The 22,894-nt window shown below is 43.4% G+C and overlaps 1 protein-coding gene across 1 annotated transcript in view; it reads left to right on the top strand.

Moving 5' to 3' along the window:
- NTSR1 (neurotensin receptor 1) overlaps positions 1-22,894 on the top strand; it is a 51,881-nt gene that overhangs the window by 18,157 nt on the left and 10,830 nt on the right. Inside the window, exon 3 of the mRNA XM_065691616.1 lies at positions 20,577-20,778. Coding sequence (XP_065547688.1) covers positions 20,577-20,778 — 202 coding nt within the window. The remainder of the gene's footprint in view (positions 1-20,576; positions 20,779-22,894) is intronic.

Raw genomic sequence — 22,894 nt, 5'->3', positions numbered from 1 at the left:
CTCCCTCGGCATGAAGCCGCAGCAGAGATGGTCAGTGGAGATCCAGGCATGTTAAATGGGAGCAGAGGTGCAATGCTCAGCACAGCTGAGTTTTGAAGTGGGGAACAGGAGCCTGATTGTTTAAAAGCTTCCCTGCCCCAAGTGTTTCTGTAGCCCTGAAGCACGTGTGCTTTTGTAGGGTATTTTTAGCAAGCTTCAGTTTACCAAGGGTCACAGAGAAGTAGAGCATCAGCATCTGGAAGAGCTGTCACTCCGCTTCCAGTCTAGCAGGACTAACACATTGACTTATTTATGAGAGCAGTCAGCTCCCTTCTCTCTGTGTGTAACAATCGGCTTTACCTCGCCCAGCACAGAGAGATAGGTTTATTGTCAACAATTCTGTGTCTTTAATAAAACCTTAAAGCAAGTTAAGCAAGAGGGGAATGGAAAGGTTTCCAGATATTTATTTTTTCTCATTCTTTCCAAAACAATCCACTCTTTCAACAAACAGTGATCACTGCTATGGCCAAAAGGCGGGGGAGGACATTACAAAGCATGAAGACTGCTAGATAAGACCTTTATCCCAGCAATTCCCATTTGCTTTGTGAGCCTTTGCGTGTTAACACCATGCTCACATCCATTGATGTTCTCCTGTTGGATCTAGCTCCATCTTATACCTAGGGAGAGGGACTGTCAGCGTCTCACCCACATCAGCAATTCGCAGTTAGTTTTCATTCCATCACTTCTGAGCTGCACCAAAATCTCTCGCTTTCAAGAGTAAAGGAGCTTGAGTGCACAGCAAACTTCAAGCAATCCATTAAATCTTGCAAGGCAACATCCAAACACTTTGTGCCCAGTAGGAGAAGCTTAATCTGTTGCTAGAAAATGCCCCCATTCAGTGGAGTGAATGTACAGAGCCATGAAGACTTCTAACATTCACCCATAAAGTCCAATGAGGTTCTGAAGTCTGATGGCAAGGTTTCTGCCTGAAGTGAGCGCTCTACCTGTGTTTATGGGAATGCCAGACTGATTTCATGGGTTAGATTTTGATGGTACATCAAACAGTGCTTGCCATAAGAATGAACAGTCCAGAGCTGGTTAGTCAGGGTACGATAGTGAGGACTTTCAGTCATAACAAGATGGGCTTAGCTGAAAAGCAAGAGACTCGAAGATGTCCTTGTGCTTCATCAATATAACTATTTTCATGAGAAATGCCAGTTCTTCTTAAAGAATTGCCTGTCATAATCGTCTCCAAAGCAGTTATTACCAAGGAGTCAGCTGTCACTTGCAGAGATGTGCATAGGAGAGGTTTCTGCCTAATTCAAATGAAATTGCCCAGCAGAGCATTGCTATAGAAGACAGAGATAGCCCTGGGGCACAGAGAAGGGTCATACAGCTCTGCCCTGCCTTTCCCCAGATGCTGGTCTGGTCTTTCCGAGCTTCAGCAGCAGCAGAAACTGATCCTCCCTACTGTTCTTATTCATTCTTCAGTGCTGGTTGTAGGAAAACTGGTGTTGAAGACTGGAGATGCCTCTGCTCATAGCAAGAGCTACACTGCTGCTTCCAGTGCTCGTGGGCTGGAGCTGCTCTTTCTCCTTCATCCTCTCTTTCCACTGGAAATGTTCCTCCTGCACTTGGGAGAACAATGGGGTTTGTGGTTTTGTAGTGAAACAATTCATTTCAAAGGAAAAAAGTGTGTTTGGGTCAAACCAAGAACAATGAGTGAAGAAATCTATCAGGGATCAGATAAACAAAGCAACGAGTTTGGGGTTGACCTACAGCACTTGGTTTGCGAATGAGACATCTAGTTCGAGCTGAGGCGAATTGCCTTGCTTCATTGTTGGCTTATAAACCATCTTCTTCTTCTTTAGCTTTTAGCTGAGGACAATTGTGAGATAAAACAGAAATGCAGCAGGGTTTTTTTTCTTTAATATTTTGAAATGAAATGTGTTGGTGTTTCCAGAGAGAGCACAAGTGTTTGAAAACACCGAAACAGCTCAACATTTGCCCCCTTTTCTTTGTCAATACTGTTTATTGAATTGTAACACGAATCTTCAAGTAGCTTTTGGTGTCCTTCCAAAAATAATTGTTTTCATCAAATTCACCATTCTCAGAAGATGAGCTGCCTCAAGCTGCTGTATGCATAAGCAAGGGCAGAATCTTGGACCTCCAAGCTTGTAACTCCCCATCCTTTTGCGTCAGCATTCACCTGGGTGACCTATGTGGGTTGCTGAAGCTTGAACCAGGGACCTCCAGAAGGAAGAACACAGACTGTTACCACTGGCTTTTAGAAGCTTAGAGGGGTCATAGAAAGCTTCATTCCACAGAAGCTTTTAGAGGCTTCATTCTGTAAGAGGCGTCCTTAAAGACACAGCTTCTGCAGTGAGGATGCATACAGCAGCTACTCACAGGTGTAACAGGCTTAAAGGGCACAAGGTTTGCTCTTTCGCTTAATCATGCTTCAACTATTAGAAGCTCCTTACAGGACAAAGACATTTCTCAGTTGTTATTTTAACTTGTATGCTTACATCCACTCAAGCCCTGTACTTTTCCTTACCTCACATGAGCGTGTAATATATCCTTAAGTTCACAAAGCTTTTGAATTCTCCAAACAGATCTTTCTGGTTATATTTTTCGTACAGCTTGCACTCCGATGAATCAAAACACGAGCCGGGTTTCATCAAACCCCGAGCCAGGTTCCACTTCTTTTAAGCCTTTTATTTGATGCATAACAAATAAGTAAAAATACACATAAATTGTTGCTTAAAAGTTAGTTCTTGGCATTCTGTCTTGATTCATTTTGTTTAAAGTATCTGTCCTCTTTTTTTAGTTTGCTCTTACTCCTTCACTGCTAAAGATCAAATGGTTTCCCTTGTCTGTGCCAGGTATATGGCAGGGACATTGTGGATTAAGAGTATTTCGTAAGGTCCCTAATGGGCTCTAAATATAATCAAATGCCACTCAGCTGGCTGGTGCCTCTCCCTCTTTATGTTTGGTTCAGGCTCTTCATTTTCGTTCTCAGGCTGTGAGGCTGACTGTATCATTAAAGATCAGACAAATCCCTTTTTTTCATCTATAGGATCCCGGCTTCGCCAGCAGCTGTGCAGCAGAGCAGAACATCTGAATGCCTTTTTGACAAGCCCCAGACAGGTCCTCGCTTATGAGACCTTTTGACACCTTCTAATTGGGTTTGACCTCTACCTTCAGGATTAAGGCTGGTCCTGGTATCGCATGCATGCATCTATTCAAAACCCCATTTTTTCATGCAAAAGGGGAAAAGCTCAGAGAAGGTGGTTTCACAATCACCTTGACAGAGCTTTTGCAGAGCCAACAGCCTCAGCTGCTTGTATCAACTGCAGGTATAGAGACCTCGATGTACCTGGATACCCATGGGTTTGGGGGGTGTGAGGAGTGACCTACACTTCTGAGCTCCCTCGTATAAGCTGTAAACCTGATAAAGTGGTTGAAGTTGGGAAACCCTGTTGTAGCTATGCTTTTCCAAAGGAAGCACTGCTGGAAATAGAAGGTAAAATGAATATGAGCTGTAAGTAATGAGAAGAGAGGTGTTTTCAAAAACAAGCTGGGTACCCTTGGGGGGTGGAATTGCAGTGTGATTGGGGCTGGGGATGGAAAGTCACTATATGGACTAATCATAGAATGGAATCCCAGAGTGGGTTGGGTTGGAAGGGACATTAAAGCTCATCCAGTTCCAATCCCCTGCCATGGGCAGGGACACCTTCCATTAGAACAGGTTGCTCCAAGCCCCAACCAACCTGGCCTTGAACACTTCCAGGAATGGAGATTATGACCCATTGCTTCATGAGAGTGATCATAATTCAGTGCAAAACAAGCACTCATTTTCCTTCTTGACATCCTGCTTTAATATTGCTCCTTCTCCTTCATCACTTCCAATGTCAGTGGAATAACTGAGGACATGGACATTTTCATTTCCATGGTTTGGTTTCAGAGTTAGCAACACATGGAAATTAGAAGAGTCGCTTCTCCAAGAGACACAAATTCCTTTAAACACCCATGGACATCACTGTCCAGGAAATGCATGGGTGCAAAAAGCATGATTTCTTCCTGAAATCTAAATCTTGCTTAATTCATTTGCGATAGCTGAGTACGCAATCTGTCAGCCTGGCATTTCAGCTCCGCTGTGGATGTTTCTATTGCCTTTAGTCAAAGCAGGAGTCAGACTGAGGTATGGAAAATCAGGCTTCCCAGGGCCTCTTGGAAGCTTCATTTAAAAATAAACCTCGCTAGAAAACAGAGGAAACAATTATGACAATGCTTGTGAAGAAGAGATTTAGATCAGATCTATTCATTTTCTGCCTCCGTATTAACCTGTAGAACGGGAATAATAAAAACAAACTTGTATCCTGAAGGAAGTGGAAAGTTTCACTTAATGAATCTCCTTGTCCATAAAATGCTGAATGAATCCAACATACTTCCACCATTTCAGTGTATGTATGCTATTCTCTCTCCATGAAAATTCATTGCAGTACCTGAATGCTGTGAGCTAATGAGAATTCTCTGCGCTTAAAGGGCTGAAATTAAAATATCGCAATTACTGAAGTATCTTCCATTAGAAGGAATTATTTATGAGAACTTGTCACTTAAAAAACTCTCAGGTTTTCCTGAAGCAGAAATCAAGAAGTTTTAAGATCTTGTCATATTTTTTTCCTACCAGAGTGAGTGACACGGGAGCAGCTCTTCCTACATCGCAATGGGTTCTTTGGGAGAACCGAGTCCAAGACTTTTCATGTGTCTTCTCTAATCACTGTGATTCAAGTGGAGTCTCTCAAAACAGTTCAGAGCTGAAGAGCTGCATCTTCAGCAGTTTAGATGCGCATCCTTCTCATGACTGGTCCTTCGTAGGAAGTGAATCTGGAAGGAATTCAGTTTATTGTCCTGGCAATACACACACACACACACACATGTATGCACATATATAATATATGTAGTCCTAGGTGCTGACCATAGGGAACCCCACCAAATAATCACATTTTTCAGCTTTTTATGGCAGAGACAGACCTGAGCTTTGCTTCTCAGACCTTTTATGCCCCTCCTCTCATCTTCAAAGCTTGGAGCATTCATTTCCTAAGGCCATACTTTCATCCCAACTGAATAGGTCACCCCTCTAACACTTTGAGGCTTTGATTCAAGCAGATTCCTTTCAACTGGAAGAAGTAATATGTCAGAAGTGCGCCTGTCATCCATTGCGAGGCACATCATTTTGTACCTTTTATTAAAATAATGAACTGAACTGGAAAATAATCAAGGAAACAAAAGATCTTGGTGAGCTCCTGGGCGAGCAGGTCCGTCTTTGATATCAGGCAGGAGCAGACACCTCAGTTAGGTATCAGAAAATCAATTCCCTATTAGTCAAAACATTGGCAGTGGCTCATCTCAGGAGTAGGTGCTTATGCTTAAAATGCATGCCTTGGTTTAAGGGTAGGAAGGGTCAGTGTGAATCTTGGTGGTTTATTAGCCTTTTTCAAATAGAAAAGTTTTTGAGATGCGAATAGTAACACTGCTGGTTGTCTGTCCCTTCCCTACTGTTGAAGCGAGAAAAAAGACTGGGGAGATTAATTGCATTTGAAAGGGATCAGATATAAAAAAATTGGAGAAGCTATCAGTCACTGAGAGGAGAAGAATGTCTCATTAGGAAGCCAATTTGCCCTTATTGGGCTGACATGTGCAGGTACTAGCCTGGCTGTATCCATCAGCTTTTGGTTGTGAGGCTCTGAGCAGAGCCAGCCCTCTCCAGTGTATGGGTTGATCCTGTCCCTCTTCTCCCACCCCACATCAACCCATGTCCTAGTGAAATCCTGAGGAAAAATGTAGTATCTTTAAAACAGAGATCAGAAATCAGCCACCAGAGAGATCCACACCAGCAAGGGCAGGGGCTCGAGCACCTCATCTCTCCTGCTTCTCACCTGGGCTTCCGCCAGCATCCGAACCTCTGCAGAGGGAAGATGAATGGGGTTTGGCACATCACCCTTGGGAAGCTGCCAGCCCCCACGTGAAGCAGCTCAGCTTTCTCCTTTGTCACTGAAATGGTGCCAAAGAGGCTGAATGAATGGGGTGGCTGAGAAGAGCTGCAGGAGCACACCTTGTCCTTCCTGCCAGAGGGTACAGGGAGGCTTCCTTAGCCTGCAGCCTGCCAGGTTTAACTGGGATGTCTGTGGGCACTGCGCTTAGGCTAACGATGGGAAGGGAAGGGTCTGTACACATGGGGGAGCTCACAAGGTAAAAGCCAGGAAGCACGGAAAAGGTGCTTTTCCACAAATCCAGCAGGCAGCTCACTCGATCCAAGCTGGGGTTTGTGCTCACTGGGATGGCATTCAGGGCAAGCCAAGAACCTTTTGTTTGTATAACTGTGAAAGCATAAATGTTCTGCCTACCTGAAAGGAGACACCAGACACAGAGATGCTGGCTATGGCAAGTGGCAGAGGTTTGTGCCAGCAGCTGCCTGGGGAGTTGCTTTTGTGGTTTGCACTGACCTTTCCTTGTTTCATGCAGTGATGGACATGGCACATGCTAAAACAATGGCAGAGCTTCCCAATAACGTCTACATAAAAGTGGCTCCTTGCAAATAGGCATAAGGAGAAGGATCAAAGGATGATTTTGCCATCCAATTTTGTTCAGCAGCAGCATCAAACAGAAACATAATGTGTCAGTTCGCTGCTGGGGTAGCAAAGCCAGATGTTCCCTGTGTTCTAAATAAAAGGTGCTTCATTTCTCTGTGCTTGTTCTGAAACCAGTTTTGAGTGGCGAATTAAAAATTAAAAAAATTAAAGACTAAATAGTCAAATCTTGGCTATGAATATTTATGACAATATTGGACTTGCAAATCTAAGGTAATTTAAATGTCAAAACTGGTGTAAAGTCTTTCCTTTGGAGGATAAGTCAGAGAAAATTAATCTTGATTACAAGTCATAACATTGGGAAATTAGCATCTTAGGGCATCAGTGATAAACACTTCTGTACATCCCCTGTTTAAGCCATGTATGTTACAGAGATAAGAATTAATTTTAATAAAAAAATAGCCCCTTAATTAAGCAGTTCGTTAATTAACAGGGAAACCCTGGTTGCATCCATGACACTGTGATTATTTCATCTTGGTAAATCAACCTCCTCTTTTGCAAGGACGCTGCCTCCATAGCTGTTTGGAGATGAACGGTTCCTACCTGAGCCTGAGCCTGAGCCTTGCTTCTGGGAAGCCTGCCTTAAGGATAAAAGCAGCGCTTGCCTTAGGGATGAAAAGCAGCATGTTTTGCACTTAAATTCTTGTGCTTAGAAAACTCTTCCAGTTAATGCATAGCAAAGGGCAGTGTAAGTAAGTGCCAGCAGCATCAGCTGCAATGCCCCTGTGAGCAGAGGATGATGTTACCAGCAGCCACACTCAGCCCCTTGAACAGGACCATGAGTTCCTGCGTACCTGCAGAGATTTAGCTCCTGATTCTTGCATTGCAGAAGGCAGGGTGTTGGAATCCGATTCCTGCTCCAGCTTCCAGGTCAATGCTTCCAGCCATTCCTCCACGGACCCTTGTTGGTTTTGAGAAAGGTAAATCTGAAAAACAACCCCAGTGTTAACAGGCTGTAAATTGCTGTACAGGAGTTAGGACTGCCAGGGGGAAATAGAGATTCTTCTACACTTGCAATCAGAATCTTAATATAAGGAACAGCAGTTTCTATCTTTGCAGGCAGCCAGGGCTCCGTATGGAATCTGAGGAATTAATTAACCTCAGGCTTGCCTCATCCATCAGATTTTTAGCCAATTTCAAATGCTGGTTGCAGCCGGATGCGTCGGTAAGGTCCAAAGAAATATACTACAGAAAAGAAGCCACCCCCAAACGAAATACCTTCCTTATAGCAGTCATCTGGTGGTGGATTATGCCTTAAAGCAAAGTAGGTTACATAAATACTGTATTCAGTAATGAACTCCTCAGCAGCTACACCAGAAACAAATCTGACATTTGGCCTACTAGTCTCATTAGCAGCCTTATCCCATAGCATTAGGTTCCACATGTTCATTTTGTACTTTAAAAAACCCCCAAGGAAAATACATTTTGAGGAATGGAAATGTAATCAGTACTTGTCTTTGCTATGGTTTGCAGGAGAGAGCCATGACCTCTTGATAGGTTTTGCCTTGGAATCATTTTATGAAAGACCGTGCAGGTCTGGGGTTACAGTGACCTTCCAGCTGACCAGTTAGGCTTTGGACATGCAGCTCATTTGGACTTGACTTATTCAATGTACTGGGTTTTAATTAGCCAAGAGAGACATCGTCACCAGGGAGGTATTGCTCTCATATCTGCTTCTCCCTTTATCTACACTAGATTTAGGATTTCTCACTTTGCCCATCACTCAAGCCAACGTGTACGTCCGTGAGGTCCCTACTATATGTGTATTGACCTGTTGATTTACCTTCATGGTTTTGTGTAGCAACAGGTCAGCAGCCTGAAACCAATGGATCCTCTGAGCTCCTTGGAGGTGCCAGGTCTCTCTGCACCCCCTCTGTTTGTCCCATCTCACTGGGAGAATGGCTCTTCTCCAAAATCATGTCCCCATGCACACACCTCCTCAGGCTGACACCTGTAATTCTGCAGTAAGAGCAGCAGAGTGCATAGTATTACTGTAAAAATATTAAATAGGTCTTTTTAAGTAGTCTGGAAGTCTGCATGAATTATCACTCTTTGGGAGCTCATGGTTTGCTATACAACAGTGATTAAAGAACCACGTTGATGTCTCCACAGCAACCATGAATGCCCATCACAGCATCCATCTCAGCCAGCTTTAGTACCCCTACTTGTGGAAGGTGGTATTGGCTGTGGATGGAGATGTCTAAGATGACTATATCCACCTCGTGCAGCAGTTGCTGTTTCCCCTGAAAGCCCCACTAGCAGTGTGGCAGCCAAGCCAGTGCTCACTGATGGCCCGCTGTGGCTCCACCTCCCAGATGAGCCAATCCTTGTGTCCATCTTACAGTGTGAGTGACCTGTCTCAAAGCTTCAAGCATAGAAATTGCTCACTCACATGTAAATGCATCACTGTGCCCAGTTCTCAAGCCTCCTTTGGAAAAAGAACCAGCTCTGAGCATCTTTAGCTATGGTGCTTTCGTTGTTGTCCCTTTCCACGTTTATCTGAGTCATTTGTATTTCATCCCTACAACACAGAGAAGGAAAAAGAAGTGGTACGCATATCCACTGAGAGTGAATGAGCTTTTTTTTCCCACCTTCTGGACTGATTTGTTCCCTTCCCTCCTCCAGCTCTTCACATCCTTACCTCTCCATCTCTCTGATGCTGTAAATATCCTTCACGATGGATGGACTTAGCAAATGTACCAAGGAACATGCAGTGCTGTGGAGAAAACAGCAGCCACACTCAGATCACATAGGCTGGGCTAGGAAAGGCATCAGGAACAGACCTGGAAAAACAGACTGTAATATAGCAACACAATGATACATCTGGCGATTAGAGCTGCCTGACAAGGGCAGAGCCGATGCATTCCCATTCATTCTGGGAACACAAGAGGACCAAGTCACTCCCAATTCATTCTTTACTTTATTCCTATTTTTTCCCCACTGGCATTCAGCTTATGAACTGGGGAACCAAATGTAATTAATGCAGGACACACAGCAAGCGTGTGATAAAGGAAGACAGACAAATCTGGTTTTGTGTTAGATTTATGTGTTGCCTACAGCGAGAGTGAAAAAACAAAATGATATGGCCAGCGTCACCGAGGTGCTCCATGAAATACAAATGCATTTTCCTCCTTTGAAAATAGAAAACTGCAGGGATGTGACTGAAATTTCTCAGGTTTGGTAAGATCATAAAGAACCTGACACCATTGTGAGTAGTCCCATGATGATAAATCAGTAAAACAAGTCTATAAGCAAAAGTGTGGTTGATTTGCCTTGGTCATATTGCTCAGGAGCAACAGGGGGAGATAATCCTGGTCTTCCTCAAGGCACTACCTAGTCAGCGCTTCTTTTTGGTGGCTCATCCAATCGCTCTGATTAAATGATGCATAGTTGGGGCCCTCAAAGCAGCAGGAGAGGGATTCGGGACAGATGAACGCACATTCAGGGCTACTTGACCTTGCTTGTTTTCTAGAGGTCAGCTACATTTCCAAACAGAACATCTCAAAGGAGAGATGGAGATGTCTGGAAATAGGGACCTCAAGAGAGTCTTACAGCATTAACATTAAGCTAAAACCTCACATTGCTCAACATCACTGCTGTACCAAGGTTCTCATGTCGATCAATGTTAGACCAGCATAGGTGTGCTGGTTGCTGCCCTTGGCTGTGAGGCACCGCTTTGGGCTGCAATATATTTGTGTAAACTGGAAAACTATAAAGACGGAAGATCTGCACGGCCACAGCTTAATAATGCAACTTGGGTGGGGAGGAAGCTGAGCATTTCCCCTGTAAATTGAGGAGTGTTCAAAACTTCAGCTTTAAAGTTCAGACCCCCAGAGAGATTGTTAGATTTTAATTGCTACCTTAATCAACGTTTATTAGCGCTAACCAAAGCTCCTCATGGGTTTAAAATTCAACCCAATTGTCAACTACTAATTATTTTAAGCAGACAAGCTGTTATTTTACCAGCTATAATAATGTGACTTTTCAGCATCTGTGAAATATTGCAAATAGCTTCAGAAGATTTCATCCTGAAACATAATTCAACGATAAATCATTCTTTGCCATGATCTCACTTGTCTCTCAGGCACCAATATCACCTCTTACCCTCATCTGCCTCCACCTCACCTGCAGAACGTGCAAAACCAGAATGAGATCCAATGTGGGTTTCAATAGGAGAATAATTTGTTCTTTCTATTTGTTGCTTTTTTTCTTTTTTAAACTAATTTCCTCTGAATTCCTTTGTGGTGTGTGTGCCTCATGCATCAGGCTGAAGGTTTAGTGGCTGGCTTGGTTTACAGCAAAGTCTTTACCTTAAATCTCCAGTATTATCCTGGGGGATGGAGCTGGTTTATTAATTACCCTGCACTCTCCCTCCACTGAGTGTGTGCCTGCCTGTCATCCATCCCCACAAAGAACAGGAGAGGCGGGGGTCATTGCATCTTTGTACACCCGTGCTCCAGCCCTGCTGTAGGACTGGGACTCCGCATGCCTGGATGCAGCTTGGAGCCCAGCACCCAGCTCCTGCTTGGCTGCAGCACTGCATATGCTGGGTGTAAAACTGAAGTTTGATAGGCACCACGTGAGCAGATCAGACTCACATTGCTCTCTGTCAAGATCCATCTACCAAGAGTGTGGGAAGAAAGCAAGCAAGCGCCACTTGCTTTAACTGTTTGCAGCTCTTTACAGTTAGAAATCTTTGTTTATTATACTCCCATGCTTGTGGCTTTTGCTTCATTTCACTCCTAAACACTGACTAGAAATCCCCACGCTGGCTTGCTCCCTGTAAATGACTTCATACCCATGTAGGCAAAAGCCATCTATTTCAATTAGCAGGGATGAAATGACTCAGTATTACCAGAATAAGAAAAGCTGGGGGATAATTGACTCACCATGGTTTGATTCTTTATTTGACATCATCTGTGCAACAATATCCAAGTAAAAATCTCCTTCATTGCAGCAACTATCCCAGGCATGAACAGAAGTATGGAATGACAAGAGAAGCAAGGATCCAGGCATCAGCTCACAGAATCAGCTGCTGTGATTTATTCACATGGGGTACGCTCCTAAGACACATGTGTACTCTGTGCTCTCACCATGGCTGTGGTGGCTGCCATCCCTGCGCCCATCCCAGGCTGCAAAGCCTGCAGAGCAGGAGCATCGGGTGGGCTGAGCACTTGCACTCACAGTTGACGGCATAGGAAAGAGGATGATTTTCTTAGTTTTGACAAGGACATCATTACCTACCCTCAACAGAGAGCATCAGCTCCGCCAGGGGAAACACCAGCCATGGAAACGCTCTCTTTGGATTGAGCCCCCGTAGCTTGTGTGATGCCCAGTGGGAAAAAAGGCAAGAAGATAGGCACAAAATCACTGCAAAACCTGGATTAGGATTACTCAGATGCCAGGAGCATCAGGCACTGTATGAATATTCATTAAATATTTAGAGGGCTGACAAGCAGCTAGAGAAAGCTGGAGAAAACTAAATATATTGTGATAGGTGATGGGGATATCCCTTTGGTGAAAAGAAGGAAGAAACAAAATACCAACAGACAGTGAGACCTGAAATCCAACTGCACTGGTAAATTATTCAAAGCATATTTCCAACCTGTCGTTTGAAGTTGAAGTATTATTTCCCCTTCAGTAGAATATAGCTGCTGGGGAAAGTGGAGGGGAAACAGTAACATAGACCTGCATGTTCAAAGGGAAAATTGAGGCCATTATTCACTGGGTTTTTGTTCAACCAAAAATATTGCTCTACATAGGGCTGTGGATAACTAGAGCTGAGGAGCAAAGCTGAGGCCAGTGAACTGACTCTGAACAAATTGACTTTATTCTTGTTTGCAAGCAAAATTGGGTAAATTTAATTAATTTACCTTGTAGCTCAAGGTACCAAATCATGGGAAACTAAGAAGGAAGTTTTCCTGAAGGACGAAGAGAGGAAGATTTGAAGCTTTTCATTTAATGATGATGTGATGGAAGTTATCACTGGTGCTGTCAATTCTTTCTCCTCTCACTAGGCGCAGAGGGGCAGCAACCATCCCTTTCTATTTTAGCTTCCTCATATCTCTCTTAAATCAGTGGCAGGATGCTCTAGATTAACTGAAGTGAGAGGTACAAGACCCCCATATCCTACATCTTCATCAAGCGTAATCCTAGTGAGGATAACTGCTTTACTCTTCATCTTTCTAAATAAACATTCTTTTATCCTTCAGTTTTATCATGTGATAAAGCTGAATATTCACCATGTACAACAAAGCATTCGGCAACACAAAGCGGTAAACCTCAAAACCTTCCTTTTGGCCCATCCTCTGGTCCATTATTTCCAGTATTTCCTCAGTTTCACAGCTTTTATCTCACTTGGGAAGCTTGAATCGGAAGGACCATTCAGGTCTGAGACTGGTGTCCAAAGATCAGGAAAGGAGGAAATTTTCTCTCATAAATAGTTACAATGAAGAAAGTTCTCTGCCATTTAGCAAGGAAGTGAAGAGCTCTGGGGTCCCTAGGGAGTTACTTAGGTATTACCCTTGTGTGGTATTAGCGGTAATAAGCTTTATATCAAGCACTTATGAATGAATCATACCTTTTTGCTATTACTTATGATAAATCTGAAAGCACTTTAGGCCACAGGATTATAATTATGCATAGAAATGGGGCTAAATTATCTCTTCCGGTATCCAGTCAAGATCAGGAATGCCACCGTTATCCATCTTTGCCAACCCATCCTGAGCAAGAGACCCATTTAAGTTGTTCTGCATCAGATGTTGTTTTTTATGAACAAAAGCTTTCTGCATGGAGGGAGATTTATGAATGGGAAAGCTGGTGGAATGTTTTTGCCATAGAGATATGATGGATTTTTTTTTGTCAGTGTGCAGTTTATTTCCATCTGTTCTGAATCTGATTAACTCCTGCGGAGTATGTGATTAACTTCTCGAGATCATTAGCTGCTCTGCATTCCCGTTACAGTTCTTCAGTCTGGGACCACACACAGGCTTGAGAATGTTACGTGTTGGTTATTCTTAATATCTCAATCCACACTAACTGGTTATTCTCTCATGATAGCCACGGATCTAAAGAGAAAAGGCTTGTTACCAGGAGAGCACCACTGCTCTGAAGCAAACACAAAATGCTAATGAAAAGAGAGTTTTAGCAGATCCCCTTGATCTCAGTGCTAGAGCTAAATTAAGCCCTTTGGAAGAGCTTATGCCTGGTGTTAGCCAGTTGGAGACAGCTCCAGAGGCTTCCAGCCAGCACAGAGAGAGGGAGGACCACTAGAATCTGTGAGTGGTTCCCCTGCATCACCATGTTGTACTGAACAAGTCCTGTTCTGCAGTAGGTTGCAGTTACCTGTACCTTGTAGATCTCAAACGGTGCTGTCACTGTAAGCCCTGCAGTAACTTGTATTTTATTCCAATGCAGCTACCAATACAAACCCTGAAACATCTAAATAGAAGAAGCCAGAGTTCATGCACAAGCCTTTTGCATTGTCCCCTCAGCTGTCCTTTGAGGGGTTTTCCTTGAGTGAATAAGGCCAGCAAATGGATGTGTCAGCAACTGATGCTTGCCATGCAATTAATAACCAGTCTCATTGATATTAATGGCTGCAGGGCAGGAGTATCATGAGGACAGGACCTCACCCGTTCACTTGGGAGCATCCATCATCTCCATCTGATCATTTATCTTCAGACCTGTCTGCTCTATTTCTCCTCAACAGTACCTGCAGTCCCCTACTCCCAGACCCAATCCAAAACAACAGGAAAACTGGGACTCCTGCAGAGGTCTGAAATGCACAGGTTTGCCCAGCTCAAGCTCTATGGTCGATACTGGCTGAGATCAGAAAAACTTGCTGTGTTATTTCATCAGATTGAACAGGATGCGCCTGCATCTGAGGCTTTTCTTGTCCCTTGAATAACACATTCGACGTCCTGCTCATCTCCGTATTTAGATCGTGCCCACATCACTGCCCCCGCTGCCAGAGGTTTAGCTGCTTGTGCCTGCCATCCATCCCCCTGTCCCTGTGCAGCTGTGTCCTAGCTTCAAGGTTTGCCTCTGTAATTCGTAGCTGATCAAAACGTTTTGACATCAGATACCTGCGCCTGTGAGGAATGTTTCACATCACCGTAACCTTTACTTGAAATGTCTGGGTTTGGTATTTAACACCTCTGAAAAGGCCTCGCAGGGGCAGAACAAAGGTGCTTCTCAACCTCTCTGCTTAACAGCTCCCGGAGATGAACAGGGGAGCTCTCTGGGATGAGATTAGAGCAATTCACATGATCACATTCTGTGAGAGGTGAGATGCTCCAGCCCCTGCTACTGCTGGAGTGGGTGTCTCTGGTGGCCAATTTGTGTTTCAAAGTGTTTTACAGATACTCCATTGTTCTCCAGGATTTCACACATGGATTGCTGTGGGATGGGAAGAGTCAGGATCAGCCCATACATTGAGGAGAGAGCTGACTGCACAGAGCCTCACAGCTTCTAGCAGCTTCTCACAGAAGCTACCCCTGTATTTCCCCCACTGTCACACAGACCCCATGCAATATTTGTTGGGGTTTGGCATCTTATCTTTGATTACCCATTAAGCTAAAGATGTGATATAATGTCCCAACACCTGGATCTATATCAGATACACGCATTCTGTTCCTGGTTTTGAGGCATGGGGAGGGTTATTTCACACAACTGGTGAAGGCCTTCTGGGCACAGGCACCTGGTACAACCCATCCACGTCACTGTCAGCCTCCATCCGAGGGTGATGGCTGTGTCACATCGTGTCACACTGTCAGGGCTGCTTGAGATAGCAGCCACCAGAAATAAAGCGTGACAGGCAAACGTGCCTGACTTAAAACTGGCAGCGTGTAAAGACCAAGCTCCTGCTCCAGTGCGCTGTTAGAGCTCCGGATTTACACAGGTTTCAGCACTGGGCCCTATTCCTATTTATCCAGGATTTGTGTTCCCGCAGCAGGCTGCACTTATCCAAGATAAGGACTTTCAAATTCCTTAGTTTATTCTCTCATGTCCACACTCTTTTAAACTCCCTCCTTGAATGTGCATTATTTATTATATGAATGACCAGAGAAACGAAACACTGGAAAGATTTTCTACTAAAATCTAGTGCTAATACTTTCTGAAATTAATAAAATTCCTCAAAAATATTCCAGAAAAGCTGAATTCCTTCCCTAAGCTACAGTTTTTAGCTTCCACATTCTTCCCTGTAACAGGCACTGGCTACAGAAGCTTTCTTATTTGCTTCCATCCCTCACAAATGCAGATCTCTCCTGCCCTGTTGTATCTAAGGAATGGCATTTACCTGATAACTGTGAGATACTTGGCATGGAAATCTGGAAAGCTATGCAGAGACAAGGTTTAATTAGATGGTGATTCATTTACTGAGGGGGGGAAAAAAACCCTTTGGATTTTTCATCAGATACATCCTGTGAGCATTAAACACGAGTGCCACGACCAAATGCTCCTTTTGGCATGCCAACGCCTTGTGCCTTTCCCCTTCCTGCTTTGTCTTGCATAGATTGATGTATCCAGGAATGTGGTTCTGTGCTTATTAAAGTCTGAAATTATCCACTGGGTGGTTAAAAAACTGCTAATTCCGGCCAATGAGTGAAATAGCTGGTAATTTTGTAAAGTACTCGTAGTCAAATAAGATTTTTTGGCAGCCGAATGTTGATGTAGCAGAATGTGCTTTTCTGATTGACATATGCTAACAATACTGCCTCCACAATCAGGGGGAGGATAATTTACTTTTCATTTCCATTGGAAATGAGGTGAACCAGAACGTGGTAGCTTGTCAAATCCCAGCTATGTGGGATTTGCTCAAAACCACAATTCAAACGATGCTCTGCATCCTTGGTCCTGTCCAGCATCACTTCCAGGAAGCCAGCAAAGGCAGATTTCCTCCTGGGGTAGTTTTCAGATCCTTTTTGGGTTTCTCAGCCACTTCCCAAGGCTTGTGCTCAAGGGGTGGCTGGACCGGAGGAGAGCTCTGCACTGAGAATCCTCCTCAGTGGAAAGCAGAAAGGCTGACAGCCAGTTCATACCATTTCCCAGCCGGAAAGCAGGTGTGCAGCAGGGAAATGAAGTATGAGAGAAGCTTAATCATCCTGGTGAGGTTTTGCCGTCTCACCATCACCCACACTTCTCTCCATTTTAACTGTCCTTCTCGCACCCTTGAAGAGGAAGGGGGAAAAACTGCCCTGAGCATCCCAGCTCACTGCTGGAAGGGGCCGCGTCTCCAGAGACGTGGCACTGACAGAGAGCTAGAACTTGGCTCTGCTGTCACCTCATTTATCAGGCAACAAGGGAGCATCTCTGGTCTCTGCCACAAAACCACTGTCATAACCCAGGGCTAAAATTATCCCTAAATATTAGTTGTTCCCCACATCCACTCCTGCCGGCAGGGGATCCCAGCTGCTGCTTCATGGGATGCTCCACTCCACGCTGCTGCTGCGACCAGCATTTCACTCTTCATTTGCTTTGTGGGACTTTATTTACTTATTTAGGAAAGAAGAAGCCTGAGGGAACACACAAGACACATATTCAGGAATATTTTATGGTCTCAGTAATGGAACATTTTCTCAGCAAAACCCTTTCAAGGAAAATATTATGAGTAGTTGTGATTTGCGGCTGTTTGCCGTTATAAATACTTGCAGTGGAAGTGTTCAACTTGCTGCTGTAACTCCAGGAAAAGCCTTTAGCCTAATTTTTTACTTTCAACCACTCAAGTGCTCCAAGACCTTGTAAAACTTCCTCAAACACTCATGAACAGTTCCATACCCTTTCACAGCCACGTGCCGATGGAGCAAGGGAACAATCAGCTGAAGCAATTGAGTTTTGCTGTAAATGCCTGTAACTGATGTAGTCTTTCCCCTCCTTTCCTTCAGATACATATATAACAAAAGCCTGGGCTTGTAGGAGGGATGGAAAAACATCTTCTTGTAGTGGTCTTTAAGTTGCTATTCCTACAGAAGCTGCCTTGGAGCACAAAAGAATAAACCTTCATCAAACTTCTGGTATAGAGGACTCATTGAAGCCTCCCTGGGGAATCCCTGAGTAAAGTTATAAGCTCATCTTCTCCATCACCGTTATAAGTGGATGTCTACTTTTAGTGGTAACCCAGGGAAACCGCAGCAATCAGATAATTTGAGGGACAACTTAGCAAAAGCAAATCACATCAATGTGAAGGTCAGCAGAGCCAGGGAGCAGTTTTCTGTACAAAAGATATAGGAATAGTCGCAAAGATGAGAACGGGCTTCTGCTTTTGTGTCACTTGATGTTTCTGGTCCACCCCCTCCATGTGTCTCCCATGCTTCTGTTTCAAAGGAAGAGGAGAGTGATTCAGGTCTCTGAGTGTTACAGTTCAGGTGGTGCTGGAAGGGAAGGCAGTCGTTTTGTATGAGACAGAACACTATTTGGTCCTGAGGACTAATCTTATCCTACAAATGCTACCAGACTTTAAGGATTGAACTGATTACCGGCGTGACAGCAGCATGGAAGTAGGTTAGTGTTTCATTCTCTCCTGCCAGTGGCAAACATCGCAGTATTGGATTTTCTCTTTTTTTTAGGAGGATTTAGCACAGAGTTACAGGGTTTGAGGTGCTGGGGTTTTTACACTTGAGAGCAGTCAAGGCTAAGCCTTTCCATGCACAGCTTTGTGCTTCTTCACTGTGCTCATTCTGCATACCCCTGTCCATCATGGTGCTGAGCAGAAACCTCAGATCTGGTGGGTTAACACTGATGCAAACATATGAATTTTAATGGAGAGGAAAATCAGACTGAACCATGCTTGGTGATAGCAGACATCATAGAATCAGACCACTTTTTGTGCATCCAAGCAACCCTGAGTACAGAATTAGTTTAGATCCAGCATTGCACAAGCTGTCCTTTCCATGATGAGCCAACATAACACCTGAGACTTTCAGGTCAAAAATGAACCTGGACACTGTCTAAACCCTCCTTCCCAGGGCCAAAGTGATCTGTAAAGGTATATAAGGACCCAACGGCTCCCACAGCTGCTCACTGACACTTTAGTCCCACTGATGTCACTAGTTTCATTATTGGGGTCCAAACTCACACAACCCAGCAAGCAGCTTCCTAGAAGAAGCACTGAGAACAGAGGGTTTGCAGGAGGGGCATCAGCTTTTCCAGCCTTTCTAGTCCTCAAGAGTTTGTGTTTGCAGATAATTCCTTCCACAAATTAAAACCTTCTGCTTCTGGGGAAAACACTGATTTAGGGTTTTTTTTTTAACTATATGAAAGTTTTGGTACAAATCAAGCCACGGGGAGAAAATCACACAGCAGAAAGCTTTCACTTTTGCCATAACGATTCATAAGAAGGAAAGTCAGTGCTATTCTAGACAATTGGACGAACTCTTTAGAGACTTCACAATAGAATTATGGAATGAATCAAGGCTTTAAAGAAAGGTCAGAAAAGACTTTTCGAGTTCCATGTGATTACATTAGGCAAGACTAATTTATAGCTAGGGCAAAGGTTTTGAATGAAAGCAAATAAACTCTGAAGCACAAGTGACAGAGTGAAGTTTTCTGAGAGCTGTTTCCTTTTACTGATGTGCAAATATCATTCTGCAGTAAGAAAGAAGGAAATTCAGGTGCTAAACCCATAGAAATAGGAATGGGGACCTACAGGGTTCCTTTCTTAGTCTGACCTGGTAAGTCTGAGCAAATCATCCCCACCCCAGTGTGCGCCAGCTCAGCCCAACTATATCTTGAACAGATGAAATAGATCCTTTACAAGTACAAATTACTTTCTCAGTTAAACCATGTCATTTTGTAGCAGCTGAGAACTTGATCCTTACTGCTTAATGATCTTCCTTAGCCTCTCAAGGTGACTCCAAATGATAACTCCTCTTTATACTGGCGGAGGCCTCTGAGATATCTTAAAAGCTTAGAAAACCGCTATATATATAACAAAAGAAGCCATTAATAGTGCGTAATGGTGGGGTGTATCTAGGAACTTCCTCAGTCCAAAGAGGAGCTCTATTATTATCACCAGCACAAACGAGAGATGATGTTCTTCTCACCATGTGGGTTGCGAGAGACGAAACCCAGCTGGTACTTTTGCTAAACACATTGAGTTCTGGGCACAAAACTGTATAGAGACAGCTCACCATCCCACCACAGCAGCTCACCATCCCACCATGGCCGCCTCACCACAGACATACAGGCAAATCCCACACATGCCTCTATTCCCCTATTGTTAAGCTCAGCTCCAGCAGGGTTTCTAGACAGCCCATAAGGCCTGACTCACAACGTCTTAATTTGAAATGAACAGCAACTTGCACTTGGTTCAATCACTGCTTAATTTGATCCTCCATTTAATTTCATCAAAACTGTAGTAATCAAATAATTTGTACTAAAAACATTACAACTTCCACTTGTTTATTCTGGTCAATTTTAATCCTTTAAGGAAGAAGGTTTATTGGGTAATTTGGTTATGAGATAACAAAACGCTGTCATTAAATACACAAGGAAAGGAGAGACCATAAAAAAAAAGGAAGCAAAAAAGATCCCAAGGAGTGCTGGTAATAAAGAAAAAATACAGTAACATGCTGTTATTTAGGAGTCACACTAAGCACAATGAATGCTAAGAAGCATCCTGGTGTTCCTGAGATGAAAAGATCAATGGCGTGTTTCAGTTGAGACATTTCTGGCAATGAACTGCACTGAAAGAGGGAAGCAGCATAAATGAATGTGAATGAATTAGGGGTTTATGAGTGTCAACCCATGTTAACGAACATATATCAGTGACATTTCAGTTTTCTCTCTGTGCAATAAGCCTTCAAAAGTCAAACCCAGCACAGTAAGAGGAGCAAAAAGATTTCCACTGCAGGCTGTTTCTCTGTTGCTTTGAGAAATAGAACCCAATCTCCTGCTCCATTGATCCTGCTCATGCCTTAACCATTCCACATCTCTCCTCTACAGGTCAACACTTTCATCTCCTTTGTGTTCCCAATGGTCGTCATTTCTGTGCTCAACACCATCATCGCCAACCAGCTCATGGTCATGTTCAAGCAGGCTGCCCAGGAAAACCAGGTCTGCACCATCGGTGGGCAGCAGACGATGCTCAGCATGTCCATGGAGCCCAACCGCGTGCAAGCCTTGAAGCACGGCGTGAGGGTCCTACGTAAGTACTGTCATATTTTGGCATGGAACTGGCTACAGGTGTCGAAGTAAATACAATTTGAATAGATTGAAATTGATAAACACTTTCATCCTAAACCTATTTTAAATGAAAATCAGCTCTTTTTGGAAATCCAAATTTCCCCCAAATGCTTTGGTATTTTCCAACATTGTCCTGTTCTTGTATCATAGCCCAAACTTTGGAAATTAAATTTGTCCCCTTGCTCTCTTTCCTTCTCCATCTTTTTCTTTCTAAGTCACCAAAAGTTTTCTAGGGACTTTTATCCTCTATTTTCCACTATTTTCTTTTTCTCCTAGTGTCACTTTTCTGAGTTCTAACCTCCCTTTAAAGGACTTAAAAAAAAATCATAGAGCAAAAAGAAGAGGTTTAAGTATTATTTGGTGGATTGTGCTCAGACAAAAACCCCAACACTTAAATAGATTTCATGTTCTGTGAAACAGAAACAACCTGATAACATCAAGTTTACCAGTTCCTTCTTCTGTTTCTGGCCAGCTCTACCCTGAACCCTCTACCTCTTTCAGCTGCTGCTGGATTTAGGCTTTGATTGTGACCAGGGGACTGATGTAGTTTTAGACCCAAACTTTCTTTGTTTGAAGAGTTGCACTTTACCTTCTCCCACCAGCTATTGGGCACCCAGTGTTTTGCAGACTATTTGCAGCCACTATATCCAAAAAGACATTTTTTGCCCAAGCCAAATCAGTCTGGCTGTGTTTAAGATTTATCAAAACCCTTATTTATTTATATTTTAAAAATGCTGCTTCTGATATGATTTTTAACTAAATCTTGCAGCCCTTTGAGGGCTGACTATTGAAACATCTTTCAGCCAAATTCCAAAGCTTTGTTGTAGAAAATAGCTTTGCTTCTGTTTCACATACAATAGCGGGTTCACATTTGCACATGTGGTGTCTCAAACAACGTTTATACTGGGAACATAAGTGGCCATTTGTGACCTGCATAGGTGGGTATTCATAACTTCATGGAGAAGCTAGACAGAACTGTGAACAGAAAGAGATTCAATTTAGGGTTTTTTAGTCTTCCAAATAGCCACATTTAAGGTAATCACAAAGAAACCTTTTCTTTTGCCTTTGTCTGTTGATATGTAGAGCTGAGGAACAGACCTGATAGCAGAGACTCTCTGAAAAAGCAAAACTAGCCCAGCATTTTAATGATACAGTCAGCAGCAACTCGAGCCTTGCCTATTACTTCTTTATTCTTTTACTGCAGAGCTTTGGTCCAGACAAAGGTTAAATAAAAGATCCTGCACCGAGGAACAGAGCTGTACTGCAAAATGCTGGATGGCTTAATTAAATAAGCTGAGGAAAAGACCAAAGTGCCTGGTAGCTTAAACAGACAGATGATAAAGCAAAAGTTGTTCAAAAGTACTACCCCAAAATAACTGACAAACTGTGATTGTTTGTTATTAACAAACTTTAAGCTGTGAGAGTCACATAAGATGGTGAGGGTTAGTTAGCAGGGAGCTTTCTGGCTGGTGTTTTTCATGGCAAAGCTCTTGGTAGCTGAAGTGCTTTGGCCAAGGCCACACTTTCAGCAAGGAAATAAATCCCTCAAGAAGGCACCAAGAATCTCCTCAAGATTTTTCCAGCTGTTTTTCACACTGAATGTGTCCTATGCAACGCACTATTCCCACATCTTGTGCATCACAGCTCCTAATACCATGCTGGGAAATGCCTACTGAGAAAAAGAACTAAAAATACCAGAAGACGTGGAATTCCCCATAAGTATCTTGTTGGACTGTGATATTTACTGTTTCTGCATCCTTTATCCACAGGGGGATAAAGTGTGAGCCTTGCTTCAGGGCTGAGCCTGCAAGGATGGGGCTGTGCAAGTCACTTGGTTCCCTCCTTACTTTTTCTGTTTCCTAATGCTTCTTCCTGCTGCCATTAAGTGAGAAGTTGCCTTTTCTCACTTGTGCTACAAACATCTCGCACCTTTCTCTCTCCTTTTAGTATTGTATACTCTTTAAACATCTAGAAGAGAGAGCTTTTCATGAATAATAAGTGTGAGACCTGAATTTACACCTGCCGTTCTCTAGCATTGCTCAGTGGTGGTGGAAGAGCATCACTCACCAACAGGTCCA

The sequence above is a fragment of the Lathamus discolor genome, chromosome 11 (assembly GCF_037157495.1).
Source record: "Lathamus discolor isolate bLatDis1 chromosome 11, bLatDis1.hap1, whole genome shotgun sequence".
Lineage (NCBI taxonomy): Eukaryota > Metazoa > Chordata > Aves > Psittaciformes > Psittacidae > Lathamus > Lathamus discolor.
The sequence above is the reverse complement of the archived record's forward strand: the minus strand, read 5'-3'. Positions and strand labels throughout refer to the sequence as shown.